The sequence below is a fragment of the Neofelis nebulosa genome, chromosome 2, assembly GCF_028018385.1.
Source record: "Neofelis nebulosa isolate mNeoNeb1 chromosome 2, mNeoNeb1.pri, whole genome shotgun sequence".
Lineage (NCBI taxonomy): Eukaryota > Metazoa > Chordata > Mammalia > Carnivora > Felidae > Neofelis > Neofelis nebulosa.
The window spans coordinates 186,202,842-186,222,570 of NC_080783.1; the positions used below are offsets into that span (position 1 = coordinate 186,202,842).

At 39.4% G+C, this 19,729-nt stretch overlaps 1 protein-coding gene across 4 annotated transcripts in view; it reads left to right on the forward strand.

Moving 5' to 3' along the window:
• Nucleotides 1-19,729, forward strand: part of GPBP1L1 (GC-rich promoter binding protein 1 like 1) — a 70,542-nt gene that overhangs the window by 19,043 nt on the left and 31,770 nt on the right. For 3 of the 4 annotated variants that reach the window (XM_058717586.1, XM_058717584.1, XM_058717585.1), the window contains exons 2-5: nucleotides 12,911-13,933; nucleotides 14,935-15,049; nucleotides 17,851-17,980; nucleotides 18,567-18,853. In XM_058717586.1, the coding sequence (XP_058573569.1) occupies nucleotides 14,990-15,049; nucleotides 17,851-17,980; nucleotides 18,567-18,853 (477 nt within the window). In that variant the 5' untranslated portion in view covers nucleotides 12,911-13,933; nucleotides 14,935-14,989. Of the gene's footprint in view, nucleotides 1-12,910; nucleotides 13,934-13,970; nucleotides 14,665-14,934; nucleotides 15,050-17,850; nucleotides 17,981-18,566; nucleotides 18,854-19,729 lie in introns of those variants that run through there. The other variant, XM_058717587.1, reaches the window with a different exon arrangement.

The following is a 19,729-nucleotide window of genomic DNA, read 5'->3' on the forward strand; positions in this document are numbered from 1 at the left end:
TTTGCTCCATAAGACTTTAAGGAGCTTGTTTTATTTTTCTAATTTTAGGATTTTTTTTTATTATTTATTTATTTATCTTTTTACATTTTTATTTATTTTTGAGAGGCAGAGAGAGACAGAGTGTGAGCGGGGGAGGGCCAGAGAGAGAGGGAGACACAGAATCCGAAGCAGGCCCCAGGCTCTGAGCTGTCAGCACAGAGCCCCCCGCGGGGCTTGAACCCACGAACCGTGAGATCACGACCTGAGCCAAAGGTGAACACCCAACCAACTGAGCCACTCAGGCGCCCCTAATTTTAGGAACTATTTTATGACTGGAGACTAAGAGCCACAGTGTAGGTGCACCTGGGTGTTTCTGTAGGTTAAGTGTCCAACTCTTGATTTCAGCTCAGGTCATGATCTCGTGGTTGTTAGATTGAGCCCCATGTTGGGCTCTGTGCTGATCATGGAGCCTGCTTAAGATTCTCTAACTCTCTCCCCTGCTTGTGTGCTCTTTCTCTCTCTCTCAAATGAGTTAATTAATTAATTTTTTAAGAAGATCCACAGTGTAATGCAGAAGGCAGTGAAGTTAGAAGGCTTGATTCCAGGCCTGACCTAGCTGCTTATTAGATGTGTTACCTTGGATAAGTCCCTTAACATTTTAGAGCCTGCCTCAGTTTTTTCTTGTTGTTAACCTCTGGAATGGATGGCTTCCCTGATGTCCGTGGGAGGAAGGAGGAAAAGGATAAAGTGAATGTTAGGAGTGACATAGATCAGTGTTTTATTTTAATAATTCTTCCCGAATAGGAGTAAATAATGTATCTGGCTTTGTATTTAGTTTAATCCATCCTTTGACTAAGAATCAGTGTAATGTGTTTCTCATTTTTAATATTTGGTTTATTCTTCAAAGCAACATGCGAAATAGCACAGCTTTCATTTAGAGATAAACTGGGAGCTACTCATCAGATTTTGGAATTAGAAGGACATATGTGTTCAGAGTTGTGTTTGAAATTGTGAGGGAAAAATAATTTGCTGTGGACTGAGGAATAAAGAGGGGGTGATAAAATGAAGGCTAAGGGATACGCTGCTGTCTATATAAGTTTATTAAGAATGAAGAGGGAGGGGCGCCTGGGTGGCTCGGTCGGTTAAGCGTCTGACTTCGGCTCAGGTCATGATCTCATGGTCTGTGAGTTCGAGCCCCGCGTCAGGCTCTGTGCTGACAGCTCAGAGCCTGGAGCCTGTTTCAGATTCTGTGTCTCCCTCTCTCTCTGCCCCTTCCCCTGTTCATGCTCTGTCTCTCTCTGTCTCAAAAATAAATAAACGTTAAAAAAAAAAAAAAAAAAAAGAATGAAGAGGGAGGTGCCTGGGTGGTTCAGTCGGTTGGGCATCCAGCTTCGGCTCAGGTCACGATCTCATGGTTCATGAGTTCGAGTCCCGCACTGGGCTCTGTGCTGACAGCTTAGAGCCTGGAGCCTCCTTCAGATTCTGTGTCTCCCTCTCTCTGCCCCTCCCTTGTTCGCACTGTCTGTCTCTCTATCTCAAAAATAAGCACTAAAAAAAAAAAAAAGGAATGAAGGGAGGGATGCCTAGGTGGTTCAGTCGGTTAAGCATCGGTCTCTTGGTTTCAGTCAAGTCATGATCTCACGGTTTCGTGGGTTCAAGCCCCACATAGGGCTCTGCCCTGGCAGTGCAGGGTCTGCGTGGGATTCTCTCTGTGCCGCTCCCCCACTCGCACAGTCTCTGTCTCTCTCAAAATAAATAAATTAACTAACTTAAAAAAAGAATGAGGGGAAGTGAACTTAAATACCTAGAGGGAAATACAGACTCTAGGAAAGGGTTTTGTTCAAAGTTGGGGGAGAAGTGGGTGTGTTTTTTTGTTAATTGCAGTGAAACCAGTGTAGAAAGAGGCAAAAGTTACCAAGAGGAGTAGATGGCGACACTGCTGGACTGTGGAGAAAATGACTGACTGAGATCAGAGTGGTAAAGGGAGCCTAAGGTAGAAGAAGAGATTGAGGGAAGGTCCCTTGGCAGGGACATCCTCTACTTGCATTACAAGCTTAATTATAAGGGATAAAATTAGATCATGTTGTGAAGTACTTTGCAAATTGCCAGGCATATATGAAATGCCTGATAAGTTACAGGTTTGGAAAAGGTAAAATATTCAACAAATGTTTATGAGTGCGTGTTTGGGTCAAGTATTCAGGTACAGATATCTCTGATATACATGTTACAGGGAGAGAGCTAAAGCACTTAGATAAAACCTGAATAAAAATGGAGAGCATTGGGACACCTGAGCATCCAACTTCAGCTCAGGTCATGATCTCAGTCTCAGGTCATGATCTCAGTGGGTTTGAGCATCGTTTCGGGCTCCAGTTCAGAGCCTAGAGCCTGCTTTGGATTCTGTGTCTCCCTTCCTCTCTGCCCTTCTCCCCCTCATGCTATGTTTCTCTCCATCTCTCAAAAATGAATAAACGTTGAAAAAAAATTTTTTTAATGGAGAGCATTGTTTATATTTATTTATTTATTTTTAAATAGCTTTCTTTCTCTATTTTTTTTAATGTTTATTTTGGGAGAGAGCACATTCATGAAAGTGGGGGAGGGGCAGAGAGTGAGGGAGACAAAGAATCTGAAGCAGGCTCAGTGCTGACAGTACAGAGCCCAATGCGAGGCTCGGACTCATGAACCGTGAGATCATGACTTGAGCGAAGTCAGACGCTTAACCGACTAAACCACCCAGGCTCCCCTGTTTATATTTAATATTGACTATTTCTTTTGACTTAGCGGCCTTATTATACTTTTTAAATTGTGGCAAAATGCACTTAACATAAGATTTACCATTGCAACCGTTTTTTTTTTTTTTTTTTTTAAGTAGGCTCCATGCCCAATGTTGGGCTTGCACTCATGATCCTGAGATTAAGAGTCACATGCTCTACTGACTGAGCCAGCCAGGTGCCCCCACTGTAACCATATTAAAGTATATACAATGTGGTGCCATTAAATACATTCACAGTGTTTTATAACAGTCACCACTATCCAGTTGCAGAACTTTTTCGTTATTCCAATCATAAACCTCATATTCATTAAGCAGTCACACTCCCTCCAGCCCCTGGTAACCACTTAATCTGTTTTCTGTCTCTATGGATTGGATATTTCATATAAATGGAGTCGTATAGTATGTGTCCTTTTATGTATTTGGTTTCTTTTAGTTTTCAAGGTTCATCCATGTTGTATTAGTACTTCGTTCCTTATTATAGCTGAATAATCTATTAAATGGATATACCACATTATATTTTTCTTCATCTGTTTGTGGACATTTGGGTTGTTTCTACTTTGGCTATTGTGAACAAAGCTGCTGTGAATATCACTTAAAAGTTTTTGTGTGTACGTATCTTTTCATTTCTCTTGGACATGTATCTAGGTGTAGAGATGTTAGGTCATATGGTAACTCCATGTTTAACTTTTTGAAGAACTGCCAATTGTTTGGGTTTTTTTTTTTTTCTTTTCCTTTTTTAACGTTTATTTATTTTTGAAGGAGAGAGAGAGCGAGCAGGGGAAGGGCAGAAAGAGAGGGAGAGACAGAATCCAAAGCACGCTCCAGGCTCTGAGCTGTCAACGCAGAGCCCAGCACGGGACTTGAATTCATGAGTGGTAAGATTATGACCTGAGCCAAAGTCAGATGTTTAACTGAGCCACCCAGGTGCCCCAGAACTGCCAATTGTTTTCAGCAGCTACACCATTTTATATTTCTACCAGAAGTGTATGAAGGTTCCAATTTTCTGCATCCTTGCTTTATTGTAATTTGTAAAAATCAATTCATTAAACCTTTGAATCCTTACCACATGCTGGAGACTATGTTAGATGCTATTGAGTTTCAAAAAAAGGCAAGGCAGGAATATAGAAGCTAATAGGTTTTTGGCCTGCTTGGGAGTTAAGATCAACATTTATATCTATACTGGAAGGGGTAAATGTTAAGTACATTAGAAGGCACAAAGTCCTTTGCAGATTTCAGAGGGGATTACTTGTGAGGAAACATTTATTTCTGACTATTAGACTGAGGAACTTAAATCCTATTCTGTAGTTGGTAGGAAGACAAAATTTCTCAGCCAGTGTTGTGATATAATTTGAACCTAGATTTAGGAAGAGACATCTAGCAGCCAGGAGTAGAGGCTGAGGCAGAGGATGGAAGAGACTAGTAGTGCCTATGAAACCAATTTTCTTATTGGTGAGTAATTGGATCTTGGAGTGACAAATAGAAATGGAAACTGAGGGATGGAATAGACAGTATTTCAAAACTATTTATATCCATATAGTCTCCCTAGATCTCATCTCCTCTGAAGTTAAGCATCATCTACCAGATACTGATAGTTGCCAAAATTCTGTCTCCAGAACAAACCTTTCTGAGATCCAGACCACATACTTGATGTCTCATATTTATTTATTTATTTATTTATTTTATTTTATTTTATTTTAAAAAAATTTTTTTTTCAACGTTTTTTTTTTTATTTATTTTTGGGACAGAGAGAGACAGAGCATGAACGGGGGAGGGGCAGAGAGAGAGGGAGACACAGAATCGGAAACAGGCTCCAGGCTCCGAGCCATCAGCCCAGAGCCCGACGCGGGGCTCGAACTCACGGACCGCGAGATCGTGACCTGGCTGAAGTCGGACGCTTAACCGACTGTGCCACCCAGGCGCCCCGATGTCTCATATTTAAAAATATGTATCTTATGGGGTGCCTTGGTGGCTTAGTTGGTTAAGCATCTGACTTTGGCTCAGGTCATGATCTTGCATTTTGTGGGTTCAAGCCCCACGTCAGGCTTGCCGCTGTCAACAATGAGCCCTTTTTGGATTCTGTGTCCCCCTCTCTGCCCTTCCCCCACGTGCACTGTCTCTCTGAAAATAAACTATATATATATAAAGTATATATATGTAATATATATATAATATATTTTTTTAAACTTAATTTCCCCTCTAATTTAGTCTTGTACAATGTTTTTAAAAAGTTCTAAGAAAATTTTAAGTGATGAAATTTTTCCTTTTCAGAATCTGTCAGTGGTTAAGCAGAAGCCCCTTCAATTACTCACTCTAGAAAAATGGCCACAGCTCCAAAAGGCATCAGCAGAGAACTTTATAAAATTTTATAGAAAATTGCAGAACAAAGTAATTTCATTCCAAAAATGTTGACTAATAAAGAAGATAAAACAAAATGCCCATAGTTCCACCATCCTAATAAAACCATTATTGGCATTTTATCATGTTTCTCTTTAGTCTTTAGCTTTCAAAACAGGAATTTTTTTTTTTTTTATCTGACCTCTTTTCATCTTCTTTTATTTGTTGCCTTTTACTAAACACTCCCATTTGTCATCCATCTTCTCCCGACCACATACTTTGCACATGCGTGCACGGATCACACTTTTATATAATAACTTTACATCCTAGGTGTGGTGTTTATTGAGGATGGTGGGAATTGTTAAGAGATACATGACAGCTTTAGAATTTTCATACCACTAGCAAAGCATTGCCAATTAATATTTCTTCTGCAATTGCTGCCTCAACTGGGAGTCTGTTACAGAAATTTGAAATTGAGAATTGACTGAAAAGATGGTATATAAGCATCAGTTGGAAGACTGGAGGAACATGCCTACTCGGGTCTGCAAAGGAACTGCTCATGTTTAAAATTGAGGCATTTTTGGGGGGTACCTGGGTGGCTCAGTCGGTTGAGCATCCAACTTCGGCTCAGGTCATGATCTCACGGTGTGTGAGTTCGAGCCCCATGTCGGGCTTTGTGCTGACAGCGTGGAGCCTGGAACCTGCTTTGGATTTTGTGTCTCCCTCTCTCTCTCCCCCTCACCCGCTCACACTCTGTCTCTGTCTCTCAAACATAAATAAACATTTTTAAAATTAAAAAAAAAAATTGAGGCATTTTTCCTTTGTGTCTAACAGCTTAATAACCTAATGGGTGGTTCATCTCCCTACCTTGAATTTCACATTCTCTGTGGCTTAAGCCAAAATTCTTTAAGACAAAAAGCATGTAGCAGTTACGTCTTTCCATAAAAACCTATTACATGGACATTACATTTATTACTGGGAGTTGTAGGTATAGACATATATAAAAACAACTCTAGGAGTGCCTGACTGGCTCGGTTGGTGGAGTATGCAAATCTTGGTCTCAGTGTTGTGGGTCTGAGCCCCATGTTGGGTGTAGAGATTACTTTAAAATAAAATCTTAAAAAACAAAAACAAAAAGAATTACACTGAAGGAAGAGTCAGCATTTTATTCCCTATATTAGCAAATGATATTATGGTCATCTATGTAGTTGTACAAACTAGAAATGAGCCTGTTTCTCCTTTACACCAACTCCCATATCCCATTAGTTATGAAGTCCTGCTTATTTTCCTTCCTAAATATTGTGTGAATTGGCTTCCTTTAATTTGTTTATATTAAATGCTGGTCTTTCCCAGAGTGTCTTGCAATCAGTCGTGATTTTAAAAATCTCTAGACTGGGCCACTGAATCAAATCAAGGGATTGTCCTTGAATTAGCTATTCCTTTTGTGCAGTCTGGTCCCAAACTTTAGTTCTGGACCAAAGTGCTAACCAACCTGTCCCAGCTCACTAACAAGGCACCTCTTTGCTAACCAAGAGCAAACTGCACGCAGAGATTCAGCTTCCTTTATTCACCTCAGACCCTTTTGAAAAGGGGCATTTTCTGATTCACATTTAAGTGTCTTTGGTGTGTGTAACAGTATATACAGGTCTATTTAAGTTTTTTACTATGCCAGATTCATCATGTAATAGAAATTATCTGGTGTACAGTTTTCAAATTTATTAGCATATAAATTGCTCATGATAATTATTTTGCTCATAATATTTCTTAATCTGTTGCATTTATTGTAACTATAAATTAATTATAAATCATCTCTATTATTTTACCTTTTTTGCTTCTGTTTCTTTGGTTTGCTTTATTTTAAATTTTTATTTATTTTTGAGAGAGCGCGCATGCATACAACAAGCAGGAGAGGGACAGAGGGGAGGGTACAGAGGATCTGAAGTGGGCTCAGCATTGACAGCAGAGAGCTAGATGCGGGGCTTGAACTCACAAATGTGAGATCATGACCTGAGCTGAAATTGGATGCTTAACTGGCTGAGCGTTACCCAGGCACCCCTTTTGGTTTGCTTTATTGCTCTTTTTTTTTTTTTTTTAAATTTTTTTTTTCAACGTTTTTTATTTATTTTTGGGACAGAGAGAGACAGAGCATGAACGGGGGAGGGGCAGAGAGAGAGGGAGACACAGAATCGGAAACAGGCTCCAGGCTCCGAGCCATCAGCCCAGAGCCTGACGCGGGGCTCGAACTCACGGACCGCGAGATCGTGACCTGGCTGAAGTCGGACGCTTAACCGACTGCACCACCCAGGCGCCCCAACTCTTTTTCTTTTTTAAAATTATTTATTTATTTTGAGAAAGAGAGAGAGCGAGAGCGCGTGCACACGCACAAGGAGGGAGGGGTAGAGAGAAGAGACAGAATCCCAACCAGGTTCCGCAGAGCCTGATGTGGGGGCTCGAACTCATGAACCGTGAGATCATGATCTGAGCCAAGATTAAGAGTCAGATGCTTAACCCTGTGCTACCCAGGCATCCCTTACTGTTCTTTTTCCATCATCTTGATAAAAATGTTTCATGTCAGTTTGGTTTTAGTCGTGTGTGTGTGGATGTTTTAAGAGAGAGAGTGGAGGGGCGCCTGGGTGGCTCAGTCGGTTAAGTGGCCAACTTCGGCTCAGGTCACAATCTCACGGTCCGTGAGTTCGAGCCCCGCGTCGGGCTCTGTGCTGACAGCTCAGAGCCTGGAGCCCACTTCAGATTCTGTGTCTCCCTCTCTGCCCCTCCCCTGTTCATGCTCTGTCTCTCTCTGTCTCAAAAAAAAATAAACGTGGGGCGCCTGGGTGGCGCAGTCGGTTAAGCGTCCGACTTCAGCCAGGTCACGATCTCGCGGTCCGTGAGTTCGAGCCCCGCGTCAGGCTCTGGGCTGATGGCTCGGAGCCTGGAGCCTGTTTCCGATTCTGTGTCTCCCTCTCTCTCTGCCCCTCCCCCGTTCATGCTCTGTCTCTCTCTGTCCCAAAAATAAATAAAAAATGTTGAAAAAAAAAATTTATAAAAAAAAAATAAAAAATAAATAAACGTTAAAAAAAAAAATTAAAAAAAAGAAAGAGAGAGTGGAAGCAAGGGAGAGGGGCAAGAGGAGAGGGAGAGAGAGAGAGAGAATATCTCAAGTAGGCTCCACATTGAATGTGTAGCCTGATGTGGGGCTCCATTCCATAACTCTGGGATCATGACATGAGCTGAAATCCAGGGTGAGTCCTTCAACCATCTGAGCCACCCAAGTGCCCCTAGTCTTTTTTTTTTTTCATTTATTTAAATATTCTTTTTTTTCTTGATAGATTTTCTTTATTTTTTCCCATTTTATCTGAACTGTTACCAATAAAATTCAGTTTCGTTGTGATATGCTTTCATTAATAGTGTTCTAACATGTTATTTTCTGGTTTAAGAAAAAAAATTCAATACCCTTCATTTTTGAAAAATCACTATTATAGATATGTTTTTTGGTTGATGTATGGGTTTTTTGTTTTGTTTTTTTTTGTTTTAAAATTTATCTTGTTTATTTGTTGCTGGCTAATGCATTCACATAGTTCAAAGTCCAAAAGGTATACATAGATATACAGAGAAAATATGACCCCCACTTTCCCTTCCCTCAAAGCAGCCCTTGCCAGCGTTGGTGGTATAGTGGTGAGCATAGCTGCCTTCCTCAAAGCAGCCCTTATCAGCGTCTTGTGTAGCATTCTGGAAACACTCTGTGGCTAATCAAGCAATAACAAATATATTGTCTACATTTTTTTCCCTTTTTTTTGTTTTTGGTGGTAAAATAACAAAATTTACCATTTTAAGCCATTAAAAATTTTTTTTTATGTTTATTCATATTTCAAAGACAGAGACAGAGCACAAGCAGGGGTGGGGCGGAGAGAGAGGGGGACACAGAATCCGAAGCAGGCTCCAGGCTCTGAGCTGTCAGCACAGAGCCCGATGCGGGGCTCGAACCCACAAACCGTGAGATCATGACCTGAGCCAAAGTCGGATGCTCAACCGACTGAACCACCTAAGCACTCCACCTTTTAAGCCATTTTTAAGTGTATGTGGCATTAGGTGAATTGGCATTGAGTACATTCACGTTGCTGTGCAACTATCTTTTTTTTTTAACACAAATATTGTTTTATATGTAGTATTTTCAGTATCTTTTCTCGTTTTTTTAAATTCTTTAATTTACATCCAAATTAGCATATAGTGCAACAATGATTTCAGGAGTAGATTCCTGAAATGCCCCTTACCCATTTAGCCCATCCCCCCTCCCACAACCCCTCCAGTAATCCTCTGTTTGTTCTCCATATTTAAGAGTCTCTTATGTTTTGTCCCCCTCCCTGTTTTTATACTATTTTTGCTTTCCTTCCCTTGTGTTCATCTGTTCTGTGTCTTAAAGTCCTCATATGAGTGAAGTCATGATATTTGTCTTTCTCTGATTAATTTCGCTTAGTATAATACCCTCCAGTTCATCCACGTAGTTGCAAATGGCAAGATTTCATTCTTTTTGATTGCTGAGTAATACTCCATTGTGTGTGTGTGTGTGTGTGTGTGTGTGTGTGTGTGTGTGTGTGTGTACATCTTTATCCATTCATCCATCGATGGACATTTGGGCTCTTTCCATATTTTGGCTATTGTTGATGGTGCTGCGATAAACATGGGGGTGCATGTGCCCCTTCGAAACAGCATACCTGTATCCCTTGGGTAAATACATAGTAGTGCAGTTGCTGGGTCATAGGGTAGTTCTATTTTTAATTTTTTGAGGAGCCTCTGTTTTCCAGAGTGGCTGCACCAATTTGCATTCCCACCACCAGAGAAAGAGATCCTCTCTCCACATCCTCGCTAATACCTGTTGTTGCCTGAGTTGTTAATGTTAGCCATTCTGACAGGTGTGAGGTGGTATCTCGTGGTTTTGATTTGTATTCCCCTGATGATGAGTGATGTTGAGCATTTTTTCATGTGTCGGTTGGCCATCTGGATGTCTTCTTTGGAGAAGTGTCTATTCATGTCTTTTGCCCATTTCTTCACTGGATTATTTGTTTTTTGGGTGTTGAATTTGATAAGTTCTTTATAGATTTTGGATACTAACCCTTTATCTGATATGTCGTTTACAAATATCTTCTCCCATTCTGTTGGTTGCCTTCTGGTTTTGCTGATTGTTTCCTTCGTTGTGCAAAAGCTTTTTATTTTGATGAGGTCCCAATAGTTCATTTTTACTTTTGTTTCCCTTGCCTCCAGAGACATGTTGAGTAAGAAGTTGCTGCAGTCAAGATCAGAGAGGTTTTGCCTGCTTTCTCCTTGAGGATTTTGATGGCTTCCTGTCTTAATTTTAGGTCTTTCATCCATTTTGAATTTATTTTTGTGTATGGTGTAAGAAAGTGGTCCAAGTTCATTTTTCTGCATGTTGCTGTCCAGTTTTCCCAGCACCACTTGCTGAAGAGACTGTCTTTATTCCATTGGATATTCTTTCCTGCTTTGTGAAAGATTAGTTGACCATACGTATGTGGGTCCATTTCTGGGTTCTCTATTCTGTTCCATTGATCTGAGTGTCTGTTTTTGTGCCAGTACCATACTGTCTTGATGATTACAGCTTTGTAATACAGCTTGAAGTCCATAAAAAAGTATTCTTGAAGCTTATTTTCCATTAAGTACTGCTCTACCAGTTATACTGAAGATGTATTCATAGTGGTTTTTGTAATTCTATGTGTTTTGAAATTTTGTCATTGCCTCCTTTCTCCCACAGTAAGAAATCTGACTCCTGTTTTTCTTTAATACTTTTTACTTTTTGATCAATTCCCAGCATGTAACTAAACTCCAGTTACCACCTCCTCCCTTACATTAATTCCTTCCTCACTTCACCCAGGTTACAATACCTGTGCAAAGCATCTTGCTGCATGGAAGTCCTCAACTTGCTTGGCCTTGTCCCTCTGCCAGGATGGCTTCCTTATTCTACTCAGGCTCCTGCACTTTGAATTGGGCTGCCCTCCTCCTAGGACTTTTGCCTTACGTTTCCTAACAGGAAACAGCAGGCTCTGACATTCTTCACTGGGCTGCTGCCATACACACATTACCCTATCTTCCACCCTTTGTGGACACACTTCACATCCTGATTAGGCCCCAGCACCCTGACATGGGCCTCTGCCGTAGATCTATAGATCTGACCTTGCTTGACCCCACCTAATGACTTTGGACAGGATCTTTTCAGGAGGGGGAAGGAGAATGGGAACTGCAAAAGAATGTCATTTTCTAAGTTTAATACAGTATGGTTAGAGAACAGAATGTTTTATTCTTTGGAGACTTCTAGCTAGTATAAGGTCAGTTTTTATGATTTCTATGTGTACTGAAGGAATATATATACTCTGGGTGATTGGGGTGTGTGTGTGTGTGTACATTATAAATTGCATTCAAATCTTTTTTTCTTAATGTTTAATTTTGAGAGAGGGAGAGAGAAGTGGGGGAGGGGCAGAGAGAAGGCAAAAGAGAATCCCAAGCAGGCTCTGCACCGTCAGTGCATAGCCTGATGCGGAGCTCAAACTCTCAAACCATAAGATCATGACCCAATCTGAAATCAAAAGCTGGATGCTCAGCCGACTGAGCCACCCAGGTGCCGCTGCACGCCAATCTTTTACATAACTTTTTTTTTTTTTAATATATGAAATTTATTGTCAAATTGGTTTCCATACAACACCCAGTGCTCATCCCAACAGGTGCCCTCCTCAATACCCATCACCCAGTACATAACTTGCTATATGCTTGTTCTGTTACTACTGTTTCAAGTATTTTAAGTATATAAAAAGTGTAGAGAATGGTGAACACATAGAGATTGGGGAGAGTGGTGCACCTGGAGAGAGCTTAGAAGCTCTGCATACTTTCATCACCTTATGCATGTCTTCCAGCTGGCTGTTGATTCATATCCTTTATCATATTCTTTAATAAGCTGGTAAATTTAAAAAAAAAAGTGTAGAGTGAGTAGTGATGTATGTATCACTCACTTTAAGAAATAAAGTATTACAGATGTAATTGAAGCCATCCAAGTCCTCTTTTTGATTCCTTTCCTTTCCTCACAGAGGTATTTACTGCCCTGAATTTGGTATTTCCTATCCCCGTGAACTTAAAATAGTAGAGCAAGGCTGCCAATTTATTATATGAGAAATATCCTCCAAAACTAGACTTTGTACCAGTGTAGACCAGAGTTGCCTACAGATGCAAGCCTCCTCTTATATCAAAAAATTTTTATCTAGCCCCTGGAAGAATGATGGGAATTTGCCAAAGAAATATTTGTGTTCTCTCTTACAGCATATCGTAAGTCAGAGCCTAAGAGCCTAAGCCTCTCAGTTGATAACTAGGTATCTAAAAATATGTATCATATATCAGGAATACTATGACAGATGTCTTATTTTTAAGGATCAAGCTGTGGTTGGTATTAGTTGATGACTGGTAATAAGCAAGTTATATGGCTTTTTGATTACTTAGAGCAAGTTATTCTCATGTAGGAGAGAAAACGTTAACTCTAACAACCTCATTAATTTGCATTTCTGAATTACCTTTGATAACTAATTACAGGTATGGTTATATAAAACAACAGACACTGTTCAGCTGACTTGTCTAAAATCCTTAAAAGAATTATAGCCAGTTTTTTTGTCGCTATAGGTGGTGACACATTAAATTAATGTCTAAGTTGGACCTAAAAGTTTTAACTACTAATACCTTTTATTGATTGATCATTTGACTGTGTCTCATTTTAGCAATTATATGTAATAATGATTTTGCGTCTTGTGATACAGTGTTATTTTGCTTTTTCACTTATAGTGATAGATTCCTGTGGCCTTTAAATGATTGAAAAATGATGGAAATGGATCCAAAATAAAAAGTGACTACTCTACTGAAGCAGTAGAAGATTCTTCATAGTACCCTCCAGCTCAGTTCAGTCTTCAGGAGAGGCAGAACAAGTGAAATACAGCAAACTGAAGAGAGAAAAACCTCAGCGTTGGAACTGTTTTACTCCTTAACTACTCCTTAACTTCTTTCCTTCTGCTTGTTTTAATTTTGCTGTGAATTTATAAATAGTGAAGACCAAAGAAATAGAAGATACATTTGGGAGCTTTATATAACAAAGAAATTTGCCTTGAGAGCTGCTATTCTTTAGAGGGAAACATATATCAAGTTCTTGTCTGATTAAAAACAAACAAGATTTCTTATGCCCTTAGATTTTGAATATTAAAACAGATATAAATATCTGCATACTTTTTAGCAGCTGTGTAGGAATAATGAGATTTGTAAATTAAGGACTTTGTCGTGTGGATGTTTTGCCTTTAGAATTGATTGTTCAGAAGATCTTTTATAACTCTTTAATGTTATATTTTTGACTATTGCTTTGATGGCATTATTTGCCCACACATGAGTTAATCTGTCTTTCTAGCTATGACCTTGTTATGAACAGTGTTTGCACTCAATGTGCAGATGTCCATGTATTATCTATTTAAACAACATCATAGTGCCGTCACTCAAGGAAGTTGAATGAGGTGAACGTAGACACAGCTCTTTCCCCTTCCCCCCATTTTTTAAATGTAACAAATACTTTTTATGTTCCCCTTCCCCCTTCCCCTTTCCCTTTCCCCTTTTTGGAAACGTGTCAGGAATTAGATAGTTAAAGATGAGCAATTGAGGGGACTGAGAGTGATCCACACAGAGTCTGGCTTCCTTGTGCTTTATCACAAGGCGTGCTGCTGGCCAGCCTATTTAAGCACCCTTTTAACAAGACAACCTCGTGGGAAATCCAGCTGGCAGACTCAAGGAGTTTGGGAAACAGGACCACAGAGGTTACACTCTGGGGTAAATATTCTTCTATATCTAACTTTGGAAGAAGACTGTGTATGTATCTGTATCATGGAAAATACATACTGTTTTCTGGTGTATTTAATTTTGGAGATCTTTAGTGGGATGGTTTAGAGACACCAATGGATCTCTTAGGAAAACTGATGCTAGTGGGTGTTGGAGGAAATTAATGTGAACTAAATAGAATAACTTTTTTTGTTGTTTAATGTTTATTTTTGAGAGAGAGAGCGTGAGTTGGGGAGGGGCACAGAGAGAGGGAGACACAGAATCTGAAGCAGGCTCCAGGCCCTGAGCTGTCTGCACAGAGCCTGACACGGGGCTCGAACTCACAAGCTGTGAGGTCATGACCTGAGCCGAAGTTGGACACTTAACCCACTGAGCCACCCAGGCACCCCAAGAATAACTCTTGAGAGATTGCATCTTCCTTCTCTAGGAAGGTCTTTTCTACTGCTTTTTCACAATTTGCCTGAGTACCTGAAGCAGGTTAATCTCTTTTCATAAGAATCAGTAGTTTTAACTAGGTGTTTATTCTTTTTGGTTTTTTCAAACCTTTCGCTATTTGTTTTTAAAATGTTTATTTATTTTTTGAGAGCAAGGAATCCCAAGCTGGCTCCACACTGTCAGTGCAGAGCCCGATGCAGGGCTCAAACTCATAAACCATGAGATCATGACCTGAGCCAAAACCAAGAATCAGATGCTTAACTGACTGAGCCACCCAGGCACCCCAGGTGTTTATTCTTAAGGTTCTTCTCATAAAACTCAAGAATTCATAACCTTCCAGGTTTATGTCACCTTTTCTGTTCATGTGTTTTTCATACTCATATATTCATGGACTGCTGCTCCTGTTTAGAACTTTGAGGTATGCCTGATAAGTAGTCTTAGAGAGGCTCAGAGGGTAGGTCTTTTTATAAAGAGAGGATCTTAGAGTAATCAGATTCTTTTGTACATTGGTATCCAGGTCTTGCAAGCATAAGTGATTAGAGTTTTCTCATTTTCAGATCCTGGCCATGAGGTTGGATGCCTCACCTTGCTGAAAAGAGACACTGGACCTAAATGGCGCAGCATGACTTTGTTCCTGCTTGGCTAAATTTCTCAACACCACAGTCAGCTAAGGTACTGTTCTTCATTCCTATAGTAACTTTCCAAATAACAGTTTTATCCCCATCTTGTTGACAGCCTCTCTTTTACAGTCTAAGTGTTTTTTGTATATTCAGCCTTGCCTGAGGGTTTAAAGTGTGTTTTCATCAGCTTACCACATTTCTTTTAATAGGATATAAATAATTAGGCAGTCTAAGTCAGTCAGTGTGTGCCCTGCCACTTCCAAGTGTGTCTCCCCACCCACCCCCCATTTTTCATTACATGCTAAGCTTTTCTCATGTGGCACACAAGATTTCCTGGATTAGGTGCACTACACTTTGGAACTAAAACATATTTGCTTACCTATTATTTAGGTACAAAGGGGCAGGGGTAAAGGGGAAATGTTTTTTGGGGGGAAATGGACCTTTGGAATGAATGTATATTTGTGTATAGTAACAGATGAGAAGGAAAGGGAAAGGCATTGATTGACTACTATGTGGATCTCAGATTAAATCTTAAAAATTTTCTTTTAGGGGCACCTGGGCGGCTCAGTTGGCTAAGCGTCCAACTTCAGTTCAGGTTATGATCTCACAGTTTGTGAGTTTGAGCCCTGCATTGGGCTTACTGCTGTCAGTGCAGAGCCTGCTTCAACTTTTCTGTCCCCCTCTCTCTGCCACTCCCCTGCTCACACTCTCTCTCCCAAAAATAAATATTGAAAAAATAGAAACCGTTTTAGAGATAATAATCTGCTTAACATTTCAGGGGAAAATGTGTGTTGAATTAGGAATAAAGACAAATGAAAACAGCCAGTTCATATGAAGTAAAGTAGTCCTAGTCACAGTACACAGAAGAACAGCCTAAATTATTGATAAAAGAAACTTTTGGGAAGTTAATAAACTTCAGAATGCTTCCCAAGGAGGGACAAAGTTGATTGGTAATCTCAAAAAAAAAAAGGCCCATCTTCCCTATTTTTAAATGTGATTTTTGGGACAGATACTACTTACCTGCCTAGACCCACAACCTTTTTCTCTGAACTTCATTTTGAATTGCCCTTTTGAAATTCCCAAGATCTCATAATTGGCATAATTCTGACCCAAGGCTTGGGGATGGTGGGTCTGAGGGAGTAGTTGTGAGATCCAGGAAAGCATTTAAAAGTATATAGATCTTATCTGCAAAGATAATCTAGCACAGTGAAGTAAGTAAAAAGAATTGGGAAATATGGTTTGACTATTGCCAGTAAAGTTACAATAAACAAAGTTGTGTAGCATTGGCATAAGCATAGACATAAAGCAATGGAATAGAATATTCAGAAATTGTCCTATAGGTATAGTAAGTTGATTTTTTTACTAAAATGCCAAGGTAATTTAATGTAGAAGTGATAGTCTTTTTAGGAAATGGTTCTAGAACTGGATATAAATATGGGTGGGGGGGAGTGAGAACCTTGACTTCAACCTTCATATCACACACAAAAATTAGCTTGAAGTGGATAATAACCTAATTTAAAGAGCTAAAAACCATAAAACTTCTAGGGGCGCCTGGGTGGCTCAGTTGGTTAAGCGGCCGGCTTCGCCCAGGTCATGATCTCGCGGTCCGTGAGTTCGAGCCCCGCGTCGGGCTCTGTGCTGACAGCTCAGAGCCTGGAGCCTGTTTCGGATTCTGTGTCTCCCTCTCTCTGACCCTCCCCCGTTCATGCTTTGTCTCTCTCTGTCTCAAAAATAAATAAACGCAAAAAAAAAAAAACCATAAAACTTCTAGAAGAAAGGAGAAAAATCTTTGTAACCCATTAGAATTGGCTAAAATAAGCAATACTAACAATACCAAGTGTTGGTGAGGATATTAATAATAAGAAAATAAATGCAAAGATGTCTGTGCCCCAACCTGTAGTTTTCCTCTAAGCCTTTGTCAAATATATCCATATTTTTCACAACTTCTTAGACTTTGTTCTCTCATTGGAAACTAAAGAATGTTCTAGAATAAAATTATTTGGAATAGGGAGGGAAATGAGAGTTCATCTGTATTTCTCAAACTGCTTCCTTTTCATGATGTAACCACAAAGACTTATTTTCCCTGACCTTTCTTCATGTGTAAATGAGTAAAATGAGAATGATGCCAAATTATAGTACTGTTATGAATATTAAGTGACATTCAGAACTAAATGTTTTATAAAACTATAAAAACTGTGTAGTTGTTAAAGGCCTCAAGGTGATGTGGTATTTAAACCATTTCTTTCTCTCCAATTCTAGAATAACTTACAGAAGTAATAAAGCTGTTTAGGACTTAAAAATAATTGTTTTAATGTTTATTTTATTTTTGAGACAGAGCATGAGTGGGGGAGGGCAGAGAGAGAGGGAGACACAGAATCCGAAGCAGGCTCCAGACTCTGAGCAGTCAGCACAGAGCCCGAAGCAGCTCTCGAACTCACAAACCATGAGATCATGACCTGAGCCAAAGTCGGACACTTAACCAACTGAACCACCCAGGCGCCCTGAGAATTTTTGAAAGCAAGCATCTTTTCCTTTCCTGTTGCAATATTAACTTAATATCTTTAAGTGTAAAGTTGGAGGTCTTATTTATGGATATCAACAGGGTTTTTGTTCACTCTCTCATGCAAATAAATGAGTATCTCTCCCGTTCTGGAATATAGAAAATGAGTTAATGATTGAGTATGTAACCTAGGACTTCTCTAACTCATGGGCCTATAGTACCCTTATTATGGCCCATATGCTCATAATGGGGTTTCTGCCAGTGTTACTTGTTTTCTAAAAGGCTGATGCGAAACCTAAGATACTGAGGTTGATTATCTTAACTGTTTGCTTCTCTATACTTTATCATCTTAGTCACCTACAGCCACCTTCGAAAAACACGGAGAACACCTACCCCGAGGAGACCGTAGATTTGGAGTAAGCCGTCGTCGACATAATTCCTCTGATGGCTTTTTTAACAATGGACCTCTACGAACTACAGGAGGTAAGCCATGCCCAACTTCCATGACTATATTTAAACTACTCAGAGCAAGCCCACATTGAGGGATGCAAGTCTGTCCATAATCTTGAAATGATGATGTTTTTTAAACATATTTTTCAATTAGATCTCCTATTGTCATTATTCAGTTACATTGGCTTTCTAACATTCTTGTGTTCTCCTATGTCATTTATTTATTTGGAAGATTTCATATAGAAATTATATAAAAGAAAAAGATGTATTTTGTGATTTCTTTTTTGTGGGCTTAATCTTTTATTTGTTTGTTTGTTTGTTTATTATTTTTTGAGGGAGGGAGAGAGCAAGTGGAGGAGGGCCAGAGAGGGAGATAGAGGATCTCAAGCAGGCTCCATACTGTTAGTGCAGAGCCCGATGCAGGGCTCGATCCCGCAAACTGTGAGATTATGACCTGAGCCGAAATCAAGAGTCAGATGCTTAACTGACTGAGCCACCAAGGTGCCCCTTAATCTTTTATTTTTATTTTAAAAGATCCCCTAAAGTGCTTTTGGTAGTACTTTTGTAAATCAGATCAGGAAGCAAAAATGTAATGTATTACTTTTCCTTACTATTCCAGATTCCTGGCATCAGCCCTCCCTGTTCCGCCACGATTCTGTGGACTCTGGTGTCTCTAAGGGAACATATGCTGGAATCACAGGGAATCTGTCTGGTTGGCATGGCTCCTCCCGAGGTCATGATGGCATGAGCCAGCGTAGTGGGGGTGGCACAGGGAACCATCGCCACTGGAATGGCAGCTTCCACTCCCGGAAAGGCTGTGCCTTTCAGGAGAAGCCACCTACAGAGATTAGAGAAGAAAAGAAAGAAGACAAGGTGGAAAAATTACAATTCGAAGAGGAAGACTTTGTAAGTATCAAAGTGTAGATGTTTAATTAAAACCTAACAAATAATGCCATAAATATAAGACCCTGTTAATAATAAGAATATTGAAGAAATTACTAAAAAAGGAAGTCCCTAACTTTAGATTTTTATTGTTTTTAGATGGAGTTGATTAGTATGAAGATAATGACCAAAATTCCTTTTTTTGTTGTTGTTTTTTTTAATGACCAAAATTCCTATGTAACTTTTGGCACATCATCATGTTTTTCATCTTTATGCCTTCGAAACTTTAAAAAGTTCTTAATTTCCTTTGTTTTATAAGGTTTAACATTCAAAATTCAGTATTCAAATTATGTAAAAATGGTCTTGCATGTTAAATTGTCTTTCTCCAGTTATCGTAAGAGGTCTTTTTCTCTTGATTTTTCCCTCTTATATAAAATAATTGTGATGTTATAAACATGCAGTTTTGAGTATTTAAGCTCCTTCCTATATATAAGTAAAACTTTGCTATTGTGTGTTGAATTAATATGCCTTTTGCCCTTTCAACCTAAAGTAGAGTTTTTAGTGTGCCTTAAAAAAAAAGTCGAGTATATTTTATTTAACAAAATATATCCAAATTATTAACATTTTAATATGTAATTGATATCTTTAAATTATTGAGATAATTTATGTTATTTTTTGTACTGGATCTTCAAGATCCTTTGTGTATCCTCTACTTGTTTGTAGTATAATCTCAGTATAAATGACACACTTCCTGAATGCTGCTCAACAACTACATGTAGGTAGTGGCTACCATATTGAACAGCGCAGCTCTAGTCATTTATTTATTTTTATAATTTATCTTTTTGAGAGAGAGAGAAAGTGCAAGTGGAGAGGGGCAGAGAGAGAGAGAGAGGGAAAATC